Source organism: Gobio gobio (assembly GCF_949357685.1).
Source record: "Gobio gobio genome assembly, chromosome: 5".
In the NCBI taxonomy this organism is placed as follows: Eukaryota; Metazoa; Chordata; class Actinopteri; order Cypriniformes; family Gobionidae; genus Gobio; species Gobio gobio.
In genome coordinates this window covers 24561781-24585285 of record NC_137101.1, presented here as the reverse complement: position 1 = coordinate 24585285, position 23505 = coordinate 24561781, and the positions used below count along the sequence as shown (strand labels likewise).

Sequence of the window (23505 nt, the reverse complement as noted above, 5' to 3'; positions counted from 1 at the left end):
AACAGAAGATTGTAGCTTTAATGATGATTAATCTATATTTCACTTATTATTTATGCAGTTAAGAAAGGTGTTGATAGCTTTATTCAATTTCTGTGTAGACTATGTCTGAGAGGGAAGGCCACAGGCAAATATAACATTTATTATAAGAGATTTATGTAAAGATTGTTTTAAGTTCAATTAAATTAAAAGTTAAAAGTTTTTTTAAAGCCTAATAAATGTTGAAATTGGTAGCTTTCGGTTATACTGTAATGTAACGTCATCAATGTTTCATATAGACATTAATATCAGTGATACTGGCCTTCATTCATAAAAAGATGCCATTACAACACACATTTAAAATATACTGTCTTTAAATTGTTTCTAAATTAATTTGGAGAGTAACTGAAATTATTACAATATCAAAATATAAAAAACTCCAATGTTTTTAATTGCAATTAATCATGATTAATTACAGAAAAAAATGTGATTAATTCTTTTTTTTATTTTATTATCAATTCACAGCACTAATATCTAGTTGTGACTTGAAGTGCTTAGAGTGCAGTATTATGTTGCAGTATTTGTCCTGAAAAGTAAATGTGATGTTTGTTACCTCAATAAATTTAAGGTCATTCCTATTTTATGTTTTATGTTCTATTATATTAACATTAAAAACACTCTTTTTACGACTAAAATAATAGTTAAGGGTAAAAAAAACTGAATTCCCAAAAATTAAAACGGAAAAAACGGAATTTGGGAAAAAATAAAATGGAATTTGGGAAAAAATAAAACGGATTTCATAGGGCCCTACAAACCCTCACAGCAGTATTCCCGAAGCCTTTATTGTGCTTCTAAACTCTGAATGAAAGAAGAGGCAATCTAATAGCTGAAACACACACAGATGTTTGATGGATGACTTCAGCTGGAAAGGTAGTGGGGAGCTGATGAGGAACTCAACTGGTTTAACCCACTGATAAGGATAGATCACTTCCTGTGTGTGTGTGTGTGTGGGAGAGGATGTACCATGGCAACAAAATGGAGCAAAGCGTTCATAGCTAGTACATTAGACAGTTCTCTGGTGGGCACTGGTGTAGGAAGCTGTTATTACTTTTGTGAAACACTTCCCCAGACCCAGAAACACAGACACACCGAGCCATTGTCATCTTGTTGCTTGCCATTTGGGCTAAATATATATATATATTGGGGGTGTAACGGTACACAAAATTGACGGTTCGTTACGTACCTCGGTTTTGAAGTCACGGTTCGGTACGGGTTCAGTACAGCAGTTTTACAAAATTGCTTTTTATTTATTTTTATTAAACAGCGGTTTACTAAAAAATTTTTGTCTGTCCTTAAATTAATTCAACTAAAAGTTTCTTAAAGATAATGCTGTAAAGGTAGCCCTTACTTGCCCATTACTATATATTAAAGGTTAACAACAGAGCCCAAACTTATATTTAGATATAATAATCAACACTCAAATAACACATTGTGTGCAAACATGCAAACTTCACAGGCAGTTTTTGCATTAACTTCTAAATCTAATTATAAAATTATGTTTTTTCTCCAATTCGTTGTGGAAATATATACAGTGGCTGTCATTTTCATGACAGATTTATTTAAACATACATTAAATAATCAAGACTACACTAACAGGTTCAGTAGAATATAATGAATATATAGGCTAATATGGTCCATATATTTAGTGAAAAAAATAATCTCTCTAGTGAACTAACAGCTGTGGACACTGAATGACTTCTGAGGTAAATCTACGTGACATTGTTTACAAGCAGTTTTATTGACATCTTTCTGTGGTTGAAACACTGATTGAGCGATTTTATTCTTTAGGAAGAGATGATCGCGTTCACACGCGTGCCGCCACTTGAACCGACACACGTACACACATGAATCATACCAAAAGCCCTGTACCGAAACGGTTCGGTACGAATACGTGTACTGTTACACCCCTAATATATATATACAGTCAAAATGTCTTCATACAGTGGACTACCAGTAATAATGCTAAAAAATTTGGGACCAAAATTATTCAGACACTTTGACCTGAGCATGTTTTGCTTCAACAAGCATTGCTTGAAGCATTGCTTGGTCATTGGTTGACCTCAATTGGTATTATCGAACTGTGTACTTAAATGTAACAGCTGATTGGTTGATTGTAATCCATTACATACCTTTCTATCAAAGTTATCTGACATTATCAAGATGAATTTGTTCTGACACAGTTTAACTCTTGTCAAGTTTTTGTCATATTTTATTACCATTTTATAAACTATAGCGAGTAAATGTTGAAGGTGTCTGAATACATTTAGTTTTTTTACTAATTATATAATATATTATGATAGTTATTCACAGTTAGAGAAAACACTGTTGTAGCTGGTATTCAAAATTTCAAAGTAAAAGCAGGATATTCACCTGTAACATTTAAAACAATTGATTTGACTTTTAATTGATTTTTAGTTATTTTAGTCTAAATAGAGTGCTAATATGAGCCATTCAGCAGTTAGCAGCCACAGCAACATAAAGATAATTGTTATTGTATCAGCCATACTGTGCATCACTTTTTTGAGTATTGATACAAATGAATAGTTTTCAAATGTTTCATGATTTACGTCATTTGTTTTAATGAAATAGTTTAAACTTATTATTACAACGGATGGTTTGAAAGAACTGATTTGTGAATTAATGTCAACTTATGGTTTATGCAGTTTAAAGTCCAATGCCTTAATGCAGATTAAGTCAGTTAAAAGTAAATCTAAATTGATTGGATCTTTGCGGTTTGCCATTGCTGTGATGTCATGCGAGCACTGCAGTGTTACTTTTAAAAGTAATGCGCTTAGAATATTGCGTTACTCCCTATAAAAGTAAGTATTACTTACTGTAGTTAGGCTACTTTTTATTGAAAGCAATGTTACATTACTTTTGCGTTTGAGTTGGGCTTGTGTATTTGTTTTTTACTATCAGAAAGTTATTTTTTTGGCAAAAATAAAGGCCCTTTCACACCTAAAGAGAAATTAATGTGCCATGTTCAAGTTTAGTCTAGAACTACAGTAACCATAATATTCACACACAACGCTTCTGCACTTACTCCCGATTTCTCTCAACATGGGAACAGAAGAGATGTCAGTCTATAAATGGGAAAACATAGTAACTTACGTTAATTATTTGAATTATTTGAAGTTTTGGTGATGCAATATATATTACCCATTGTGTTACATGCATGTTTGTATACATAATTCATTTTAAAAACATTTTAGCCTATCGCACTGCCTCTGTCATCTCAACTGCTCTCTGAATCTCTTGAATCAATGCCATTGATCTCTATGAAGTGAAACAACAGCTTCAAGGTTACCCAGGTGATGTGTTGATCATCATTTGAGCCTTGTGAAATGGCACTCAATGTTAAATTAATATTAATGCCTTGTTTATTTGATAAATTAATCAGCGTTCTTAAGCATATTATGAAGGGTTTATTGATGACTCACTCATAAAGTCCCTTACCATGACCTACTGGCATAACAATGTAACTGCACTGACTTAGAGCCTGTCTAGCGTGCACAAAGACGTGCCAGTGCTGACACTGGTGAAATATAAGCACTTGTGGAAAGCCTCTTGTCCAGTCAGAATCGAGAACAAGCTTATCTGTATAGCAAAATAGTAATAATTACTCGCGATATTGAGCCGCTCAAAATCACCCAGGGGGAAATTCCTTTACCACGGCAGCCCTAAACTCCGATATTATGTTGTAAGTTTAAAAGTAAATCGTTTTTACTTTACTTTACTTGTAACTGTACTGGTTACTTGAAAAAAGTAACTTGTAACTTGTAATGTTACTGCATGTGAGTGGCCAGTCATCCCGCCCTCGCGTCAGTAAACACGTCATCTGGGAAGAGATGTCACTGCAAGACAGAGGGGAAGATATTTTCGAATAAAGATTACGAGGGTACATGAAAAATGTGATGTGCAGGAGTTAATCATTTATAGTATACGGTGACTTGAATTAAATGTTTTGAACTAGTAATTATAACAAACTGAACTGAACTTCTACTTCTACTTATTATACGCTATCTACACTCATGCAAGTTATGACACCAGGAGTGGGCACAAAATCTCTACTGGCACGATTTTTAGGAAATGTAATGGGCAACTAAAAAGTGCATTAAAATAAATTCTCAACAAAGTAAAACAGACTTTAGTATATATATTCAAATAGCTCGAAGCTGCTGACTAACTGCAAAAACATGAGTCCCGCATGCACGTAAACACACACTGCTAAAGGTCTCTACATTCCTGAGCTCCTGCCCTGGCACTGAGGGGCGGCCGGTGCTGATACTGATGCCCACTGGCAAGAGAGAACTGGTCTGGCTCAAAACGGGGCGAAGCGTTCAGCCCACACACAAACACGCACACGTATTCAGATGTTAAACCGAGTGCCTGGGTGGTGCGGTTTTGTTGAATGTACTAGTTTAAGTTCACTCTCCTATGGTTGTTCCTCTTTTTGCCATGCTATTGACAATCCAGAGCATGTGAACATATGGCCACCGTAATCCCAGCGTTAAGACCAGCTTTTCCAGAGTTCCCTCTCTCTCTCTCTTGCTCACCTGGCTGCTGTCTTCCATCTGATCTGAAAGGGATAGTTCACCCAAATATGAATGTTCTGTCATCATTTACTCCGCCTAATATTGTACCATCCAAACCCATGTGACTTTAATTTTACCATGAAATGCAAAAGATGTTTTGAATACTGCTCACGCTTTTGCATACAATGAAAACAGAGACAGCCCCGACCAGATTGTCCTACAAGGCATGCACACATCAATATTGTGTCATTTTTGTCACGTCAAACAACAATTACTGTATTTGCGTTATTTTAAGGGTAGGTATAGGCGTTAATAAAACACCATCTGATAAGTAGCTAATTTAATTTATTGTTATTTTATGGCAAGGTTTTGCATCACTTCCGGCTGTATCCCTTCTAGCCACAACCCCTAGTAACTAGGGATGGGTATCGAGAACCGGTTCCATTTTAGAACCGGTTCCAAATTGCCCAGAACCAGTGATTCGATAAGAAACTAGTTAAAAAAACAAACAATGAAAGAAGTTACTAAAATATTCAAATGAAAACGGAAAATATAAAAAATAATAAATATTACTGATAGAATCAATAGTAGCATCTTAATTAACACTGTTATGGACGCCTTGTTTTTGTCATTTTTGGTCACTATTTACTTTTATTGAATGCTAAAGCCCGAGGTTTGGAACAATGTGAGGCTAAGTAAATTAGGACCAAATATTCATATTTCCGTGAACTATTCCTTCAACTGAAAGTTTGCTCATCACACAAGCATGTGAAGGGATAGATCATCTTCCCATCCTGGCCTGACCCTTATCATTTCCTGTCATCTCCACCCGGTCTGCATCATCTTATTACAGTGATTACCTTCTCTTGCTGCCGTCCCATTACTATCATCCACATACACACAATGAAAGTGATCATTACTCGACTATGGTGAATGGTGACTGCAGGAGGCAGGGGTGGTGTGTAAGTAAGTGAGAGGGGTTATTAGTCGTCCTTAATGAAGGAGCGAGATGGGTAAAATAAGAAAAGGCAGGAAGGGTGGGAGTAGTGGTTAGCTCGCTCACACTGGGTCATGACAGCAAGCCTGATACTACAGTCCTGATATCATCACTGTGTGTATGTATGTTTGTGTTTGGTGCAGGGTGAGGAGATAAGCTTTCATGGGGTCTTATGCAATAGACCACTTTTTTAAAGCTTTTAAGCTCCGTTTTTTTTTTTTTCTTTCTTCTCCTATCCCATCCCAGCTTAATGTTTAGAGACAATAAGTAAGCCATTTTTGGTTGACTTCCCAAAGAGTGTTGACTGTCTATTTGGCACTTTAAAAATGCTCTGTTTGTTTAAGCTGGTTGACATATGTCAACTTCTGGCTTTTGGAGAGAGGTGTGCTGTTACTTTTATAAGCAGTCAGATTACTTTTGCCAGGTGGATGATAAAAATGGGTGACAAGTCCCACAGAGTTATAGCTGTTATATATCATAGAGACTTAAGGTGGACATTTTACTTAATTACTTAATGGAAATTTAGAAAATAAATCTACCTTGGCTTGTTAATAGCGTCCAACCAAAAAAACCTAACTAACTAAATAAAATAATAATAATAACATATAACTTCATATATATATATTCATTTGAACAGTATGTGTTTATATAGTTTTAAATATCTGTCTCAATAGTGTCATAAATTATATAGTAAGTTTACTTTTACAATACACATTCAAAATGTTAATGTTTATATTATTTTATTGCATAATAGTCCATTTGTATTGCTGGGCAATGAACTACTACTATGTTCTACTTATTACGGCTCATGAGTATCCAGTAACAGTGTTCAGCACACCTAGACAGCTACTCATAAGAGCGCAGATTATTGCTACGTTATAGGGCTGTGAGTTTATTAAAACAACGAATAATGTTCTATGCGTTAACATGAATTATATTGAACCTGCTGAAATAGTACCTTCCTAAAAAAATATATTATTTTCCATTCTGAATAATTTCCCTACTAACCCGTAGCAGTCTAGTGCTCATCTTCTCATTTTTGTATTCCCATTTGCTCCAATCGCAAAAGAAAAAAAATCCATGATAGCATTTCCATGACTTTTTCAGAAAAATGAATAAATATAGAGAGATTGATTACAATAGTCAAAAGAGAGAATGATGTTGAAATTGCCGTCACTCCCTCAGCTGTTGCATTAGATACACTCACACAGGCAGTTATTATTATTATTTTTTTGTAATATGAGACCCTGGACCACAAAACCAATCATAAGGGTCAATTTTTCGAAATGTATATATATGAGATTTTTCTCCACATCATAGAATTCCATGGCAACCAAAATGTTGAAGGTCAATGTAGTTTCAAAGGATTTCAGAGGCTCTGCGCGATCCCAGACGAGGAATAGGGTCTTCGAAAAAAAAAGTATACTTTTTTGCCTAAATTGCTCATCTTGCGTCTGCGATGTGCCATGGATTGCGCAATCACGTCAGAAAGGTCACGCTAGACATAGGCGGAAGTACCGCCCGAAGCGAACATGCGAGGACTAATACAAACGCCCTTTAGCAAAAAACACTCCATCTTCAACTTCAAAATCGTCCGACATCGTTGTTTTACCTTTTTTTTGCTCAAGGACGTTTGTATTAGTCTTCGCATGTGCGCTCTGTAAACACGGGGGCGGTACTTCTGCCTACGTCTAGTGTGACCTTTCCGACGTGATTATGCAATCCTTACCACGTCGCAGAGCAGCGCAAGATGTGCAATTTTGGTTAATAAAATATTCATTTTTAAAAATGTTCGTAAATTTCCAACCGTTTCGTTAGATAAGACCCTATTCCTCATTTGGGATTGCACAGAGCTTCTGAAGCCCTTCGAAATTGCATTGATTTGGCCCTTCAACATTTTGGTTGCCATTGAAGTCTATGATGTGGAGAAAAATCCTGGAATGTTTTCCTCAAAAAACTTAATTTCTTTTCGACTGAAGAAAGAAAGACATGAACATCTTGGATGAGATTGGGGTGAGTAAAATATCAGGAAATGTTCATTTTGAAGTGAACTAAACCTTTAACGACTATGGGGGCTACTAACAATGACATGGAACTCAGGCAAAACGGGAACAGGTCAAAACCAAACTAAAGCACAAATGAACTAACAGAACTAAACATAACCCTGACATTGGTACCTTCCTTAAAGAAATGTAATGATGTTAAACGTGTTTAATTAATCTTAAAAAGTAACACATTGACAGCACTACTAGTGTGAATATGATTGAAAAGTGAACAACACATTAGAATATAACTTCTTTCTCCTGTCCCTGAAAATGTCTTCTTATAGACACTCGTTTTAAGTGGCTTTTTTACTACAGCACATTGAAAATATGCCTAACCAGAAACTAGCAAGCGGAAGTGTGCCACGAAGCTCAGTGCAAGTGGCCCATATAATGGTTTACATATAAACTGATAATATCAGTTGAGATTTGGTGATGGGTATCATTGCCATGTTAAATAATGAATATCAGGGTTTAAGATTTTGGTTGTACTGCCACCCCTAAGTAGGTATGAGAAAAGTTATTTTGTTTGTGCACTATGGCAACATCATTTATTTGTAAGAATGATTTAAGGGCCTAAATATTTTTTGCCTCCAAAATAATTTTAGGTGTGGTTGACACCTGCATACTTGAAATAGACATACAGTATTTTATGTATAATATGATCTTGCAATAGATTCCAACACCACATCGCAAAAAGCTTGTAAATACCTAAAATATCATTATCATTATATTTTTGACAGCTCTATCACTTTATATTAATATTTAATATGTTCTCATGCTAGATCATTTATTGTAAATAATACTCGTATGGAAACTGAAACCTCTTTAGTTACATTATGTTTTTTTTATGGATTATCTGCTTACACATTGTGCCTTCAATTCCTGGATCACGTCTGATTTGGATGGTGGAATGTTATCTTTGCTCTGTTTGGGAGATAACACTGGTTCAGCACATCTGGCTGGCTGACTGGAATGCTGTGGTTTTCTGTTGGATTTTCTGGTGCTTTTCTTAATAATGGTTAAACGGTTTTAATATATTTGTTTCTATACCAATTGCTTGCCATGCGAATTTACAATGGCGTGTCTTTTGTGTTAAGGATATATTTGTTGGATGTGTACAGGTCATGAGTGCCTTGAGGAGAACAGCTGTTGAGAAGACCCTCACCTGGACCACACACCCCTACCAACCCCCAGCATCACAGTATGAGTGAGTACATACATGTGGAAGTCAGCAGACGCACACCTTGTGACAAATAGAAATACTCAGCAGTCAGAAGTATGCTTTGCATTTTTTAAATTTACCTGATACCTGACAGAAAGAGCAATTAGCAATTATGTTGTTTTTTTTTTCTTCTCATGAATGTCCATTTCATTCAATTTTTATGTTTTGATTGTCATTATTACCATTACCTCATGTAACACTTAAAAGTTATGCATTCACAGCTGTGAGTAATTTCCTCCTTGCCTTTTGTTGTTTGATTCACATTAATGGCTCAATCGTCAGCAGGTTTATTAGACTACTGCCCCTTTATTGACTTAAAACTTTATAACTTGGTCTCCTTTGGTCAATTTAAGAGGTTAGTAAAGTAACGGGAAGCAGGCACAATGGGCACCTGTCCCTGCTTCCCAAATTAGGATAAGTCTATGTGACAATGGGATTTTTTGTCTTGTATGTTCATTGTATTTATTATATTTTGTATTCTATGTGAAACTTTTATTGCGGCTTTCTTGGCCAGGGCTCCTTCGCAAAAGAGACTTGTTCTCAAAGGATTTCCCTGGTTAAATAAGGGTTAAATAAAAAAAATAAAAATAAGACCGAATGCAAATCTAATAATTATATTCTCCCATTTCTTCAAACTGTTTATGGCCATTTAAGATATAAACCGTGTTTAAGTGAATACTCTCCAAGCCGGTCATTTTGACATAGGCTACTTGTTGTGCATTTGATGGTTTAGACGCGCACACAAAGCCTAAAGTATAATGTGCAAGTCGGTCCGTTTCGGAGCGCGCACACACACATAAGCCGCCTTGAAGTTGGAAACAGTGGCTCTTGTGCGGATTTTTTATAATAATAGCTCTTTTTATTAGTAGAGTCTTATTTAACAGTAGAGACTGCATTTTTGTCAACAATCACAGATTGTGCTAAATATGATGTAAGGGGGGGGGGGGGGGGGGTGTCACAATCAATCTCATGTCAATCTTGAGTACCTAGAGTAGTATTGCATCCTTCATATCTCTCAAAAGTCTTTAGTTTTATTATATTTATAAAAGAAAGATACGCTGCAACAACGACTACAGCAGGACGTCTCTATGTGGTATGTACTGTAACTATATATATTTGCTTAGCGGCTTGTGTAAATTACATTGCATACTCCATTGATAAATGAACTATACGTGATCATGTTGTTTACTTGATGTGCACTTAAAACACAGACATTTAAAGCAGTTTTACTCACCGTCTGCGGTTCCAACGCACGACTGTGAACCTTTATCGTTGGGACCGCTCCATCCTTCAGCATTAGACGAGCTACAAAACCGGCGTCGAACTGGGCCTTGTTTATAAAACAATCGTCGCCGTAATGCAGGGAACAAACAAAAACACTTGCACAACTCCGTTGCTGCTCCGGAAAAACAAACTCCATCCACTGTCCCCTTAACGCTGGGTTCTTTGGGAAGCTGAACAGGGTTGTCTTGCCCTGGCAACCAAAAACACACTTCTTTGGTGACATTGTTGATTTCGTATTGACCTACTGCTTTCGCTCTCTCACTCTGGTCCACAGGTGCGTGCGCGCCCTTCCGGGAGAACTGCCCGTACAAGGAAATTCCACCCTTGTTGACATCACGCAGACCCATACTCGAAAAAAACTTTTCGAAACTTGTGAGAAACCGGAAGGAGTATTTTTGGCACAGAAATACTCAAACATCAATCGTCCAACTTAATTTTTGAAACTTTGTCCATGTTTAGCATGGGGATCCAAGTCTTTAACAGTGTAAAAAGCTCAGTGTGCGTGAAATAGCATTACACCCCCCCCGCTCATTTAATACCCGGTTTCGGTACCTATCCCTGGATGCCGTTTTACTCTTCTTCTTGACTCATTGCTTTAGTCGACTACCAAGATATTTTAACACTGAATTGGAATATAAATGCAAAATATCAGTTTATAATTTGAAGATGGAAACTGTACAACTCATGCTGAATTAAACTTGCCATAGTGAGTCTATGCTACGATAATGAAGCATGTTGCATTTATTGTAGCATTTTGCACACCCTCATATGCTATTGTTTTTAAAATAGCCAATATACAGTGTATACTATGCTGTAAGTAATAAGCATGTGCTAGTGTGTCATTCCATACACAGGCAGAGATCAGAGATAACAGCAGAGGTGTCTAGGTGTGTCACTGTGAGTAAATGTGACGAGACTTTGTAACGTGACCACTTCATTTGTAGTTGCATTGCTCTACAAATCTGATTTAAAATCAGCTTGAGCTTCATAAAATCTAGTTAAAGAACGTCCCTGATTTCCATCAGATCAACTCCGATCCTTCAGTAAGTTCCTGAAAGAACAGGGTTTTATGGGAGTTTGACGTGTAATCTCACAGATGGTGTGTTTTAGAACGGGAGTGTATTTAAGTGTGTGCAGTTGCTGTGGCGACTATGGGCCAATTGGATTGGTCAGCTGCCATGTCGGGGGATGGCTGAGTTGAGACATTTAACTGGATTACACAGTGTGACCCCTGTGGAGTCCACACCAAACCAGTAAACAACAGTAATAGTGCTACATAGCCAACTCTCTAGCCAAATGGACTTTTTTTCTCAGTGCAGTGAATGATAGTGATCTGACATGTCATTGACCCTTATTTGAGTTGGTACTAGAGGCCAATACTTAAGGCCGGTTCACACCAAGAACAATAACTTTAAAGATAACTATAATAGTGTCCACACCAACGCACAATATCGTTCTGTTCATTATAGGTTTACACTGCAGTTTTGTCTTCTGCCACTTTAAATGCTCAAACTCTTTAAAGCAGGATGGATTTTGATTGGTTGTTAATGTTTTTGTCATTCATTCGCTTGAAAAGTTTAGTTTTAAAAGTGATTCCAACGATATTGTCCTCTGTGCTGTTGCCTTTATGGTTGTGATTTGGACTCTTTTAAATTTAGGATGATTTTTATATAAAAAAGTTAACTGAAGTTGTACATTTTGAGTACTTTTCTTGCATTCTGAGTGTGCAAAGGGATGTTTCAACCATAAGTTAAAATTCTGTCATCAATTACTCAGCCTCATGTCGGTCCAAACCCATAAGACCTGGTTCAAAACACAAATCAGGGCTCAATGCTAAGGATTTTTTTCTATTGGCCCGCTTGGGCCAGTGGTCAAAATTTTACTTGCCCTGCCAACATTTTCACTGAACCTACCACAAAAAAAGTATAAATAAATAAAACAAAATTGGCCTAGTTATTGTTTTATTTGTTTTTGAGCCATGTATCCTTAAAAAATAAGGTTATGACACCAAAAACCTAGCCTAATTACTAGCCTACCTCATATACATTTTAATTATTGTCAAAGACAGTCAATAATAAAATAAGAACAAATAATCAAATTGCAAGCAATATCACAAATTAATACAACAGAACAAACATATAGGCCTACAAATTAAATAAACAGTTATTTTCAGGTTTTTCATGTGGTCTAAACTAGATTTTCAGATACGGAAATAGTAATCAAATGTAAAATATCACTGCATAGTATTTACTGTATAAATATAGATGAACCCTTATTACAGTTATTCTGTCAAGAGCAGTGAGCTATTTTTTTATTCTGTCTTTCGTTTGATTTACATAAAAACAGACAGCAGCAGGAATATTAGGTTGCTGTCACTTTAAGAGTTGCTCAGGAAGATTAAAGAGTATTCGGATGTGCAAACGGGTACTTTGCGTCTACTTGCGCTTGAATGTTTAAGTTAGCAAGACTTAAAAACACACAAATTATCAACTTCTGCGATGATGCAGCACTGGCTCCAGGCCATAAGGCAGTCCTTATTATCGAGCCCTGCAAATGAAAATATTTTTCATGAAACTTGATAGATTTGGCATTCCACCAAAACTTTGATGCTTCAAAAAGTTGGTAAAGACATCGTTAGGGTTAGTTATGCAAAAGGAAGACTTTAGGTTTAGTTTTGCATAAAAAAAATAATAGCATACAGTTTTGAAATGACATAAATAATGACAGTTTTCGTTTTTGGATGATCCATCCTTTAAAAGCGGTGCTCTGCAAACTTTTTACCAAACGCCCTACAAGTTCTGGGAACTGAGCCATTACAGTTTATTTGTGTTTTCTTTAACTCTGAAGCTAGTTACACACCCCTATCATTCTACACTCCTCAACATTCTTCCTCTGTTGCTATCTTGCGAGTGAGACCTTACAGTCGATTCTTTCATCTTCAACATCAATCAGGACAGAAATAGAGAAATTGCACAAAGACCAAAAACGGTGACAGTAAAAGGCACCTGAAATAGCCAGACAAGCACACAGGATAAATGTGTGTGTGCCTATATCCCCGACCACTCTTGAGGATGTGGTGTAGACAATATAACCCAGGGAGCGCAAACTACAGCCTGTTTATTAGCTTCCCTGTTTCTTCTGATCTAATTTCAGCTGCTGTGTTTGCGTAGAGTATTGGCAGTAGGGACTATTTTTTGACCTTGCTTGCGAGTTTTGATACTAAAGGAGAGAGTGTGTGTTTGAGTCTGTTGGTGTGTGTCTGTTGAGTTAATTACCCTCATTACCCCCTGCTCGTACCCCTGTGACTGGCAGCACTAATGAGAGAAATGACTAATCCAGGATGAACTGAAATAAGAATCTAAAATGAGATGAAGGGGGATTAAAGAAAGAAAGATGCTGTTTCGTTTCCCCTCAGCATGTCATGTTTCTTAATCTATAAAAGATTCGGTCACAATTTATGATTGATGTGAGCGATAATGTTCTGTGACACAGGGCGGCTTTTCCAGCTGCCAATAGAAAATTGGTTTTATGGATCATAGAGACACAAATACTTGTAGAATGCTAAGAGACAATGGAGCATTTTATATTATAAATTCAGAATGTTCTTATGATGATTGTGTTGTGTTTTTAACATCCTTCTAATTAGCCAGTGTTCAGCATCCGATTAACATTTAATTATGAATCATTGACAAGGACATAATGCTGTTTTCCTACTTGTTGACATTTGTAGATAAGCTATAAATATGTTGTTGTTGCAGAAAGTGCTCCAAATTTTTATGTCTAGGGGATTTTTACCAGTTTTATTGTATGCCAGGCAAAAATGAAGTCAGTTTGCTGAGAAAAGTTAAAAAAAAAACATACCTCTTTTAAACAAACAGGTGCATTATTGAGGTATCATTCAGGTTTGTAGCTCAAAAAGTGATGCAGGGCTTGACGGTTGCTTTTTTCCCAAGGAGCACCTGTGCTCCTAAGTTGAAAAATTTAGGAGCGCATTTAGAAACTTCAGGGGCACGACTATTTTTGCATTTATATATATAAAACACAATGTAACATATTTTTGCCATAGTGTTATTTTAGAGATACTATTATAGTTTTTTAAAAATATTTTTAATTTAATTTAATTCTGCTTTCGATTAAATTTTAGCTAAAAGTTTTTGAAATTGTGTTGTTTTGTCATTGTTAGTTTTTGTTATTCTTTAAAAATGTATGTATTGTTTTTAATAATTTTTATTTCTGTTTTAGTTTTGTACATCAGGTTAATGAAAATAAATAAGTGGTTCATTTCAACTAAATGAAAATAAGAAAAGTTTAATTTTTTTATATTTTATTTTATGTCAGTTAACATTTATTTTTGTTACCAAAAAAAAAATTGTTAGTTAAAATAACACTGAAACTAGTAAAATCTATTATAATATGTGTTAAATAATGAATCTTTCCTTCCTGTTATGGGGCATTCCAGACAGAAGCTACCAAATAGTAAAGTGTCCAATTTTGTTTATTTAAAAGTTTGTTTATTTAATAAACAAGCCCGAAATACAAAGGCGATTCTTATTTTGTCTTTGCTTTATTAATGTAGCTGCTCATGGAGATGAAATATGTGTTCTTACTGCTTCACCGCTGTTGTGTGATCTACAGGCTCGTGCATCTATTTCATGAAATCATTAAATATATTGTAATATTATTATTTTAAAGTTTTTGTTGAATATTTATTGTTAATAAATAATTAAATAGTAGCTACTAGGCAAATATTAAAGGTGACATTAAAAAAGAAAAATGCATAAAGAGCGGTCATGTGACTTTTACCCAGATGCCCATGTTGAGATTGTGGGTGTGTTTGCATAGCTAACTATGATCATAGGAAGGAAGTCACTCGGGAATGTGATTACATTTCATGGTAAACAGTGGAACATGAGGAAATGGATCCTGTGCCCTTTTGCTGTGTACACACGCACACACAAACTCACACACACGCACACACGGAGAGAGCCTGCCCGGATTCGCGCCCTAACCTTGACAAGTGACAGCAGTATTTTTTTTTTCAGGTAGAATGAGACCGTCACATAAGCTCTATTTCAAACCCAAGCTTTTTAAGGCATCTCTCCTGATGCAGAGGATCTTCTGGAGATTTGCTCCTTATGAAGAACGATCTTAATCGACCACTTATAATATTATGAGGTCACTTACTGGAACAGAGCTAAAGACTTATTCCTGAAACAGCTCTTTGTCTGCAAAACCAGCCTTGTCTGTTTTTTTAACTGCTGGTTTATATATTTTTAATTGCTGATAAGTTGTTTTATTAACAAAGTTTGGGAGGAACATGTTCAAATGATCTATCCAATAAGCACGAGAGGAGGCCTTTATATATATATATATATATATATATATATATATATATATATATATATATATATATATATATATATATATATATATATATATATATATATATATATATATATATACAGTGGGGAAAATAAGTATTTGAACACCCTGCTATTTTGCAAGTTCTCCCACTTGGAAATCATGGAAGGGTCTGAAATTGTCATCGTAGGTGCATGTCCACTGTGAGAGACATAATCTAAAAAAAAAAAAATCCAGAAATCACAATGTATGATTTTTTAACTATTTATTTGTATGATACAGCTGCAAATAAGTATTTGAACACCTGTTTATCAGCTAGAATTCTGACCCTCAAAGACCTGTTAGTCTGCCTTTAAAATGTCCACCTCCACTCCATTTATTATCCTAAATTAGATGCACCTGTTTGAGGTTGTTAGCTGCATAAAGACACCTGTCCACCCCATACAATCAGTAAGAATCCAACTACTTATATGGCCAAGACCAAAGAGCTGTCCAAAGACACTAGAGACAAAATTGTACACCACCACAAGGCTGGAAAGGGCTACGGGGAAATTACCAAGCAGCTTAGTGAAAAAAGGTCCACTGTTGGAGCAATCATTAGAAAATGGAAGAAGCTAAACATGACTGTCAATCTCCCTCGGACTGGGGCTCCATGCAAGATCTCACCTCGTGGGGTCTCAATGATCCTAAGAAAGGTGAGAAATCAGCCCAGAACTACACGGGAGGAGCTGGTCAATGACCTGAAAAGAGCTGGGACCACCGTTTCCAAGGTTACTGTTGGTAATACACTAAGACGTCATGGTTTGAAATCATGCATGGCACGGAAGGTTCCCCTGCTTAAACCAGCACATGTCCAGGCCCGTCTTAAGTTTGCCAATGACCATTTGGATGATCCAGAGGAGTCATGGGAGAAAGTCATGTGGTCAGATGAGACCAAAATAGAACTTTTTGCTCATAATTCCAATAAACGTGTTTGGAGGAAGAAGAATGATGAGTACCATCCCAAGAACACCATCCTTACTGTGAAGCATGGGGGTGGTAGCATCATGCTTTGGGGGTGTTTTTCTGCACATGGGACAGGGCGACTGCACTGTATTAAGGAGAGGATGACCAGGGCCATGTATTGCGAGATTTTGGGGAACAACCTCGTTCCCTCAGTTAGAGCATTGAAGATGGGTCGAGGCTGGGTCTTCCAACATGACAATGACCCAAAGCACACAGCCAGGATAACCAAGGAGTGGCTCTGTAAGAAGCATATCAAGGTTCTGGCGTGGCCTAGCCAGTCTCCAGACCTAAACCCAATAGAGAATCTTTGGAGGGAGCTCAAACTCCGTGTTTCTCAGCGACAGGCCAGAAACCTGACTGATCTAGAGAAGATCTGTGTGGAGGAGTGGGCCAAAATCCCTCCTGCAGTGTGTGCAAACCTGGTGAAAAACTACTGGAAACGTTTGACCTCTGTAATTGCAAACAAAGGCTACTGTACCAAATATTAACATTGATTTTCTCAGGTGTTCAAATACTTATTTGCAGCTGTATCATACAAATAAATAGTCTGGATTTTTTAGATTACCGTAAAACTTCAAATAATAGCCGAGTCCCAAATAGACGCCTGTCTCTTTTAAACGCCTGGTGTGACGACAGGTTTGGGTAAATAAAGGCCGGTCTCAAATAGACGCCGGGTCTGTTTTTTAGTATCGGGCTGTATTTGATCTTCTCAAACCCGTCAGATCGTCTGTTCAATGTTTTGAATAGATTTCACGTGACAGACGGAACTGTTCATGAACGACTCATCACTTTGGCAACATAACAAAGAGGTTAACGAACTTTCAGTCTTCAGTTTTTCTTAATTCTCTCAATACCACCATGGAGAAAAGTATAATTTGACATTTAAGCTGACAGTTGTCAAATTTCAAGCGTGGGTAAAGCTGGATACGGAGTGGCTGAAAAATTCCTTTAATGCTTGCGCGCAGACGTGCGTGTGTGTTTGTGTGTGTGTGAGGGAGAAGGAGGAGATATATTTCATTAACTTCTGGATGTTATCCTTGGGTATGTGGCCTGACAGTAGCTTCTGATGGAAGCGAGGATCACCTTATCCGTTGTTTCAAAGAGGGAGAGCCGTGCGCATCTGGGCGGGATCTGTTAGTGCGAGCAAGGCAGGCAGAGTTAGCGGAGGCTGGAGAGGGAGAAGTGGAGGAGAACCGCGGGGATGATGATAGAAAATTACTCTATTCATCACTATCACATGATTGCAGTTGTTTTACAGGGTAGCCTTCATTCTTTCTTGTTGATGTGTTTCGGGCAACAAGTTCACACGCTCAATGGATTTAAGCGGTAACTTATATTGTTCTGCCCATTGTTGTCACATCGTTTCGTTTTTTGTGCTGCCAATAATCTAAGACATTTCTTACATTAAATGATTTGTTAAACACATTCGAATTAATTATAAATAAAACGTAATATAATGTGGTAACCTCCTACCGTCATGCTTGAACATCTCAACACTAAATTAAAGGCCTGTCTCTTATAGACGCCTGTTTCAAATACAAGCCGGTGCAGTTCGGTGATTTGGGTAAATAGAAGCCCGGGCTATTATTTGAAGTTTTACGTTATGTCTCTCACAGTGGACATGCACCTACGATGACAATTTCAGACCCCTTCATGATTTCCAAGTGGGAGAACTTGCAAAATAGCAGGGTGTTCAAATACTTATTTTATATATATATATATATATATATATATATATATATACATAGCCGACTCACCTATGTTCCTCGACAGTTTTCTGCATCCCTCCGCCACCCCAACTCCTCACTATCGGCTGGTTCCTATCCCAGCCAAGAATATCGGGGAATACTCTGGGTTTGGCTCGGAGCCCTCCCCTCAGACAGCACACCAAAATTTGCATACTCTTTTACTTTACTGATTATTTGTAAGTGTGATTTTTATTTATTTATTTTTACTTTGCTGCACATGTCTGGTTTAAGTGTGTGTGTGTGTGTGTGTGTGTGTGTGTGTGTGTGTGTGTGTGTGTGTGTGTGTGTGTGTGTGTGTGTGTGTGTGTGTGTGTGTGTGTGTGTGTGTGTGTGTGTGTGTGTGTGTGTGTGTGTGTGTGTGTGTGTGTGTGTGTGTGTGTGTGTGTGTGTGTGTGTGTGTGTGTGTGTGTGTGTGTGTGTGTGTGTGTGTGTGTGTGTGTGTGTGTGTGTGTGTGTGAGTGACATACACACACAAACTCGTGGGTGCATGATAGTGATTTGTAAAAAGGCACTTGTAAATTCCGCTTTACATGTAGTCACTTCCCCAGATGCATAGAGCATAGTTTGCACTTCCCTATACAGGGATACTCAAACCTGTCCTGGTGACCCCCCAACACGGCACATTTTAGATGTCATTTGAACATTTTTAAGAGATTTATTTATTTAAGAAAAACAAAAAACATGCTGGTTTCCATTTTGGCTGATTCATAAGTAAAAAATTGTCTCTTTACCAGTTTACAGTAGCCTGACGTCGTCATACTCAATTCTAGTCAGAATATGAGTCTGAGACCGCTCCGTTGGGCTGTGATTATGGGGCGTGTTTCAACCGAACCAGGAAAGACCACAATTGGATAGACCTACAACCAATCAGAGCAACGGAGCGACGCATAACGTTAGTTATCAAATGTCAACAGAACTCAACTGCACTGTGTTGCCATGTCCGCGGGTTGAAGCAACCCCAATTATGTGATATACAGACCCAGGAATGCGATTTTTAGCTGCCAGCCCTGCCAAAATAACACATATTTTACCCCCCAAATGCCTTTTTTTCCCGGAGAACCCCCCCTGGAAAGCTATCGGGCTTGTTTTTGGCTAGTTTTGAGGAATGTTAGCAATTGGGCGGGTTTTGTTGTAAAAACTTGGCAACCCTGTCTGCACGCACGCTGGAATAATGCTGCCTTCACGTGCTCTCGGAATTATCGTGAATACGAGTTTCCTGGGTAAACATTGCACATGAACGCCCTCACATTTTGAAACTTGAATGCAATGCGCTCGTAATCACGACTTCAGAAGTCAGAATCATCACATTTCCGATAGCACGTGAAGGCAGCATAAGTAGCCTAACGTTAGAAGAAAAATATGAGTGTAAACGATCTTTGCCGGTTTTGTAAAAAAAAGGATACACATAGTTTACTTACCAACACGATCATCATTTCTGAGAGAAATAGTAAAGTCGAATGTGCATATACGAACAAGTTCTCCATTTAGGATTAGAACAAACTCAACCCAAGCGCCTTTGATGACGTAGATGATTACGTTACTGTTTATCATCTGTCCATCATCGTCTAAAGCCCGCCCTGACAATTTCATTGGTCCGAACAGTTTCTGTTCGGGCATAATTACTCCTCTATGGAGAAAGTCCAGACCGAACTGCCCGAGTAAAAATGTTGTGGGCGGGGCTAAGTTCGGCTGGCATCCAGGCAAAGTTTACAGGGAAGCAAACGTGTGTTTACAATGTAATGGGTTTAATAAAATTAGCACTTTTGAGGAAGAGCTAATCAATGTGAGCAACATGGTTTCAAATGTTGAAAAAAAAGTTTAGTTTAAGGTACTTAGCAAGTTAACTAGACATCCACAAGCAGAACTGTTTTCAGCTCTTGAAGTTATGTCTGTGAAAGGATAGTTTATTAGGATAGATAGACATTCTGATTACAAAGTCTACACACATATTCCACACATTTTTACAACCATCTGCAGAGACTCCCTTAGCCTAAAGGTTTTATTTTTATTTATTTATATTATTGATTTTAGATAAACCCTCCTCTAAAGTATGGTTGGTCACTTTACATCATGCCAGTCAAATGGTCTCTTCCTATCTCATAGCTAGATTAAGTTGCAATGAGGATCAAACTTAAAGGGATAGTTCACCCAAAAATGAAAATGTGATGTTTATCTGCTTACCCCTAAGGCATCCAAGATGTAGGTGTCTTTATTTCTTCAGTAGAACACAAATGAATATATATTTTTTTAAATTCCGGCCGGGTCATAGATATGTATACGTAGATCCTCATTCGAGCGATCCACGCAGGCACTAATGAGGTATCTATGTATATATCTATGACCCGGCGGAATTTTGACCTCACTCACAGGAAGTGATGGCAGTCTGGAGAGCTGAAGCGTTCGTCTGATATGAGGTGATATATTTGCCTAGATACCGTTCGGTTTCTCTCAGAAACCGATCATTTCGTGTCTTAAGACATCAATGTGTCGTCACGAGCCGCAGGGTTTAATTTGAAGTTGCCTGTCCATATTTTTTTTACTCTAATAGAATTAGACCCCATAGACAAGCATTATATGAGTGACACACAGCAACGGTTGGAGTTAAAAATATTCATTTTTGTTTAAGCAGATAAACATCAAATTTTCATTTTTGGGTGAATTATCCCTTTAATACTGATAGTCATAGTCTATCTATCTGTCTAGTCTGTCTAATAAATGTGATAGTACACTAAACTGTTTTTGCACATACTATATACCAATTTTATATTTCACCTCCTATAACCCAGCAATTACTTCAGACCTCTCAACAAACAATAAATAAATGCATCAGTTAAATAGAATAAACAAAATTAAACAACCATTACATTGCATGTGAAACATAACAACGGGGATGAGAGAGTGGCAAACAGGATGTGACAGACTGTTTTTTTCGAATCCACTATCCCCCGCTCTCTCACTGGCATTTGTCCAGCAGTAGAAAGTGAATAAAAGAGGGGAAATTCATGCTGGGCATTTTGAGAGGTGCATTATGATCCGTCTCCATCACACGCACTGATCACAGTGCGGTGCAGTGGGATGTTACTGTGCCTCTGCATATCTGAATCAAATGAATCCAGGCTTCAGCATGCATTATTAAAGCTCAGCTGAGCCATGCACTTGCAATCCATTCAGCTTCTACAATTCCAGTTCTGTCAACACATCAACATAACACTCCATCATGCCCGTTAATTCTGACACACTGAGGGTCTGGACCGCAAGCTTTGCTGTAGAAAGGCTGATTTCCACACTGATCAGTGCAACTGACCCCCACAACTCAGACCAATACCAGATCCCTATGATTCTGACCAACACCAGTCCTCTCAAGGCCCAAACACAGTGCCCAAATCCTGGTTCTGATCTGGCCCCAAAACTTTGCTGGTCTTGAACAAGGGAACTTGTGATGTTGGTGGGCAGAACTTGCACAGCTCCCAAGTCAGTGGAAACTTGATCTAGTTCTGAGCGAGTACCATCGCCAGGCAAGCACCAGCTTTATGACTCAGACCAATGATAGACCCCTCAAGGACCAGATATAGACCAGGCAGACCCCCTAAGACTCAAACCAATACTTGATCCCTCTAGGCTCAGATATGGAGAATTTTCAGGCCCCCTAAAGACCAGACCAATTAGAGCCCCTCTTAGACCCATTTTAAAAAGGATCCAATAAGATTGAGACCAATCCCAGGCCCCATAAAACCCAAACTCAAACCAACACTAGAGCCCCTAAACTTTAAGGCAGATTCCAGACCCCCCCCCCCCACACCCATACAGTACATATCCTCTAAAGGGACCCATCAAACCGACACCAAAGAACTAGCGCTGATGAAATCTGACTGTGTTGTTGCCTCGCGTCGCATGCATCAGGGAAAAATTGCACTGAACACACGAGAGAACTACAGCCGACTGTCAGCTATCACACGCGTTCTGCGTCTGCGTGTAAATGAGACGACAGTCTATTTCTGCAGATATATTTGTCTATATTCGTCATTCATAAAGAGAAATCTGCGCTGTAGGCTGCAGATACACAAACAATAAACAAAACAGCGTGTGCTTACCGGTTTGAATATCAATCTTGCTATCACTTTCTTTATTCCACTCCGCTCATGTAAAAGATTTCCACAGGAACACATGTATGACCCATAACCAAACCAACACCAAAGCCCCTTATGGCTCGTTTCCACTGAACGGTACATTATGCAAATTTTTGCCATTTCCATTGTCAGAAGTTGTGAATGGTACTCTAATTCCGAACCATACTATACCACATTTTTGGCACCCTTCCGTTGGAGTACCTTGAACAGTAGTCTGGTACTAAAGGGTGGAGCTAGATTCACTGCAGAGCGTTGATTGGTTGACAGAGAATTGTCACTTGTGCATGCTTTTGGGCTGTGTTTTTCCTTGCAGCCTGCAGCCTTGGCTCAAACAAAGCGTGTTTACTTCTTGTGACAAACAGACTCATGCCGAGAAGCAAGAACAAGATCTGTGCACCTTTCTTCTTTGCGCGGGAATAACGTTGATGGACGTCGAATGCTACACCACGCCTATCATAAGGGTTGGCGGGGGAAACGTAAGCCGGATCAAGGTTTAGTGTTCCGAATCGTACAGAACTACTGAACCGTACCGCACCGCTCAGTGGAAACAAGCCATATGACTCTAGACCTCCCTACATCCATAAAATACAGATCCACCTTAGATCCAGACCAATGCCAGCCCCAGATATAGACCAACTCTATAACGACCAGACTAAATAGTGAGCCAAATAGTGAGACTAAATATAGACCAAATCTTAAATCCTCAAGGCCCAGATACAGACAACAACCTAACAACAAGACCCAACGCTTGTCGTGTGTCATGGAAATTCCCACCACTATATAACTATGTTTTATAGTTGTCGGAGGCCAAAAGCAAAGACCATGATCCAAACCAAGACCTAGTTTTTATTCCCAATCCAAGACCAGGTTTATGTGATATTAATACGTTTCAAGACCAAAACTCTTCCAATAAATTGAAGGTTGTCAGCTGCTACTGATGACTAACATGAATCTCAGCTTCAAACTTCGATGGAAAATGGTTGACAAGCTAAAAGTGGGTTATTGGAATCCTATAGTTTCTGTCTTTTCTTTATGTTGTCTCTCTCTCTCTCTCTCTCTCTCTCTCTCTCTCTCTCTCTCTCTCTCGTTCTCTCTCTCACTGAAAGTTCAGTATTTTTAAGTTAGAAAGTCTGGAAGTCAAAGCC

The 23505-nt window shown here is 38.0% G+C and overlaps 1 protein-coding gene across 1 annotated transcript in view; it reads left to right on the top strand.

The window, feature by feature from the left end:
• The window catches only part of usp6nl (USP6 N-terminal like), an 83915-nt gene that overhangs the window by 9904 nt on the left and 50506 nt on the right, over positions 1-23505 (top strand). Inside the window, exon 2 of the mRNA XM_079816445.1 lies at positions 8735-8820. Within this exon, the coding sequence (XP_079672571.1) occupies positions 8817-8820 (4 nt within the window). The 5' untranslated portion in view covers positions 8735-8816. The remainder of the gene's footprint in view (positions 1-8734; positions 8821-23505) is intronic.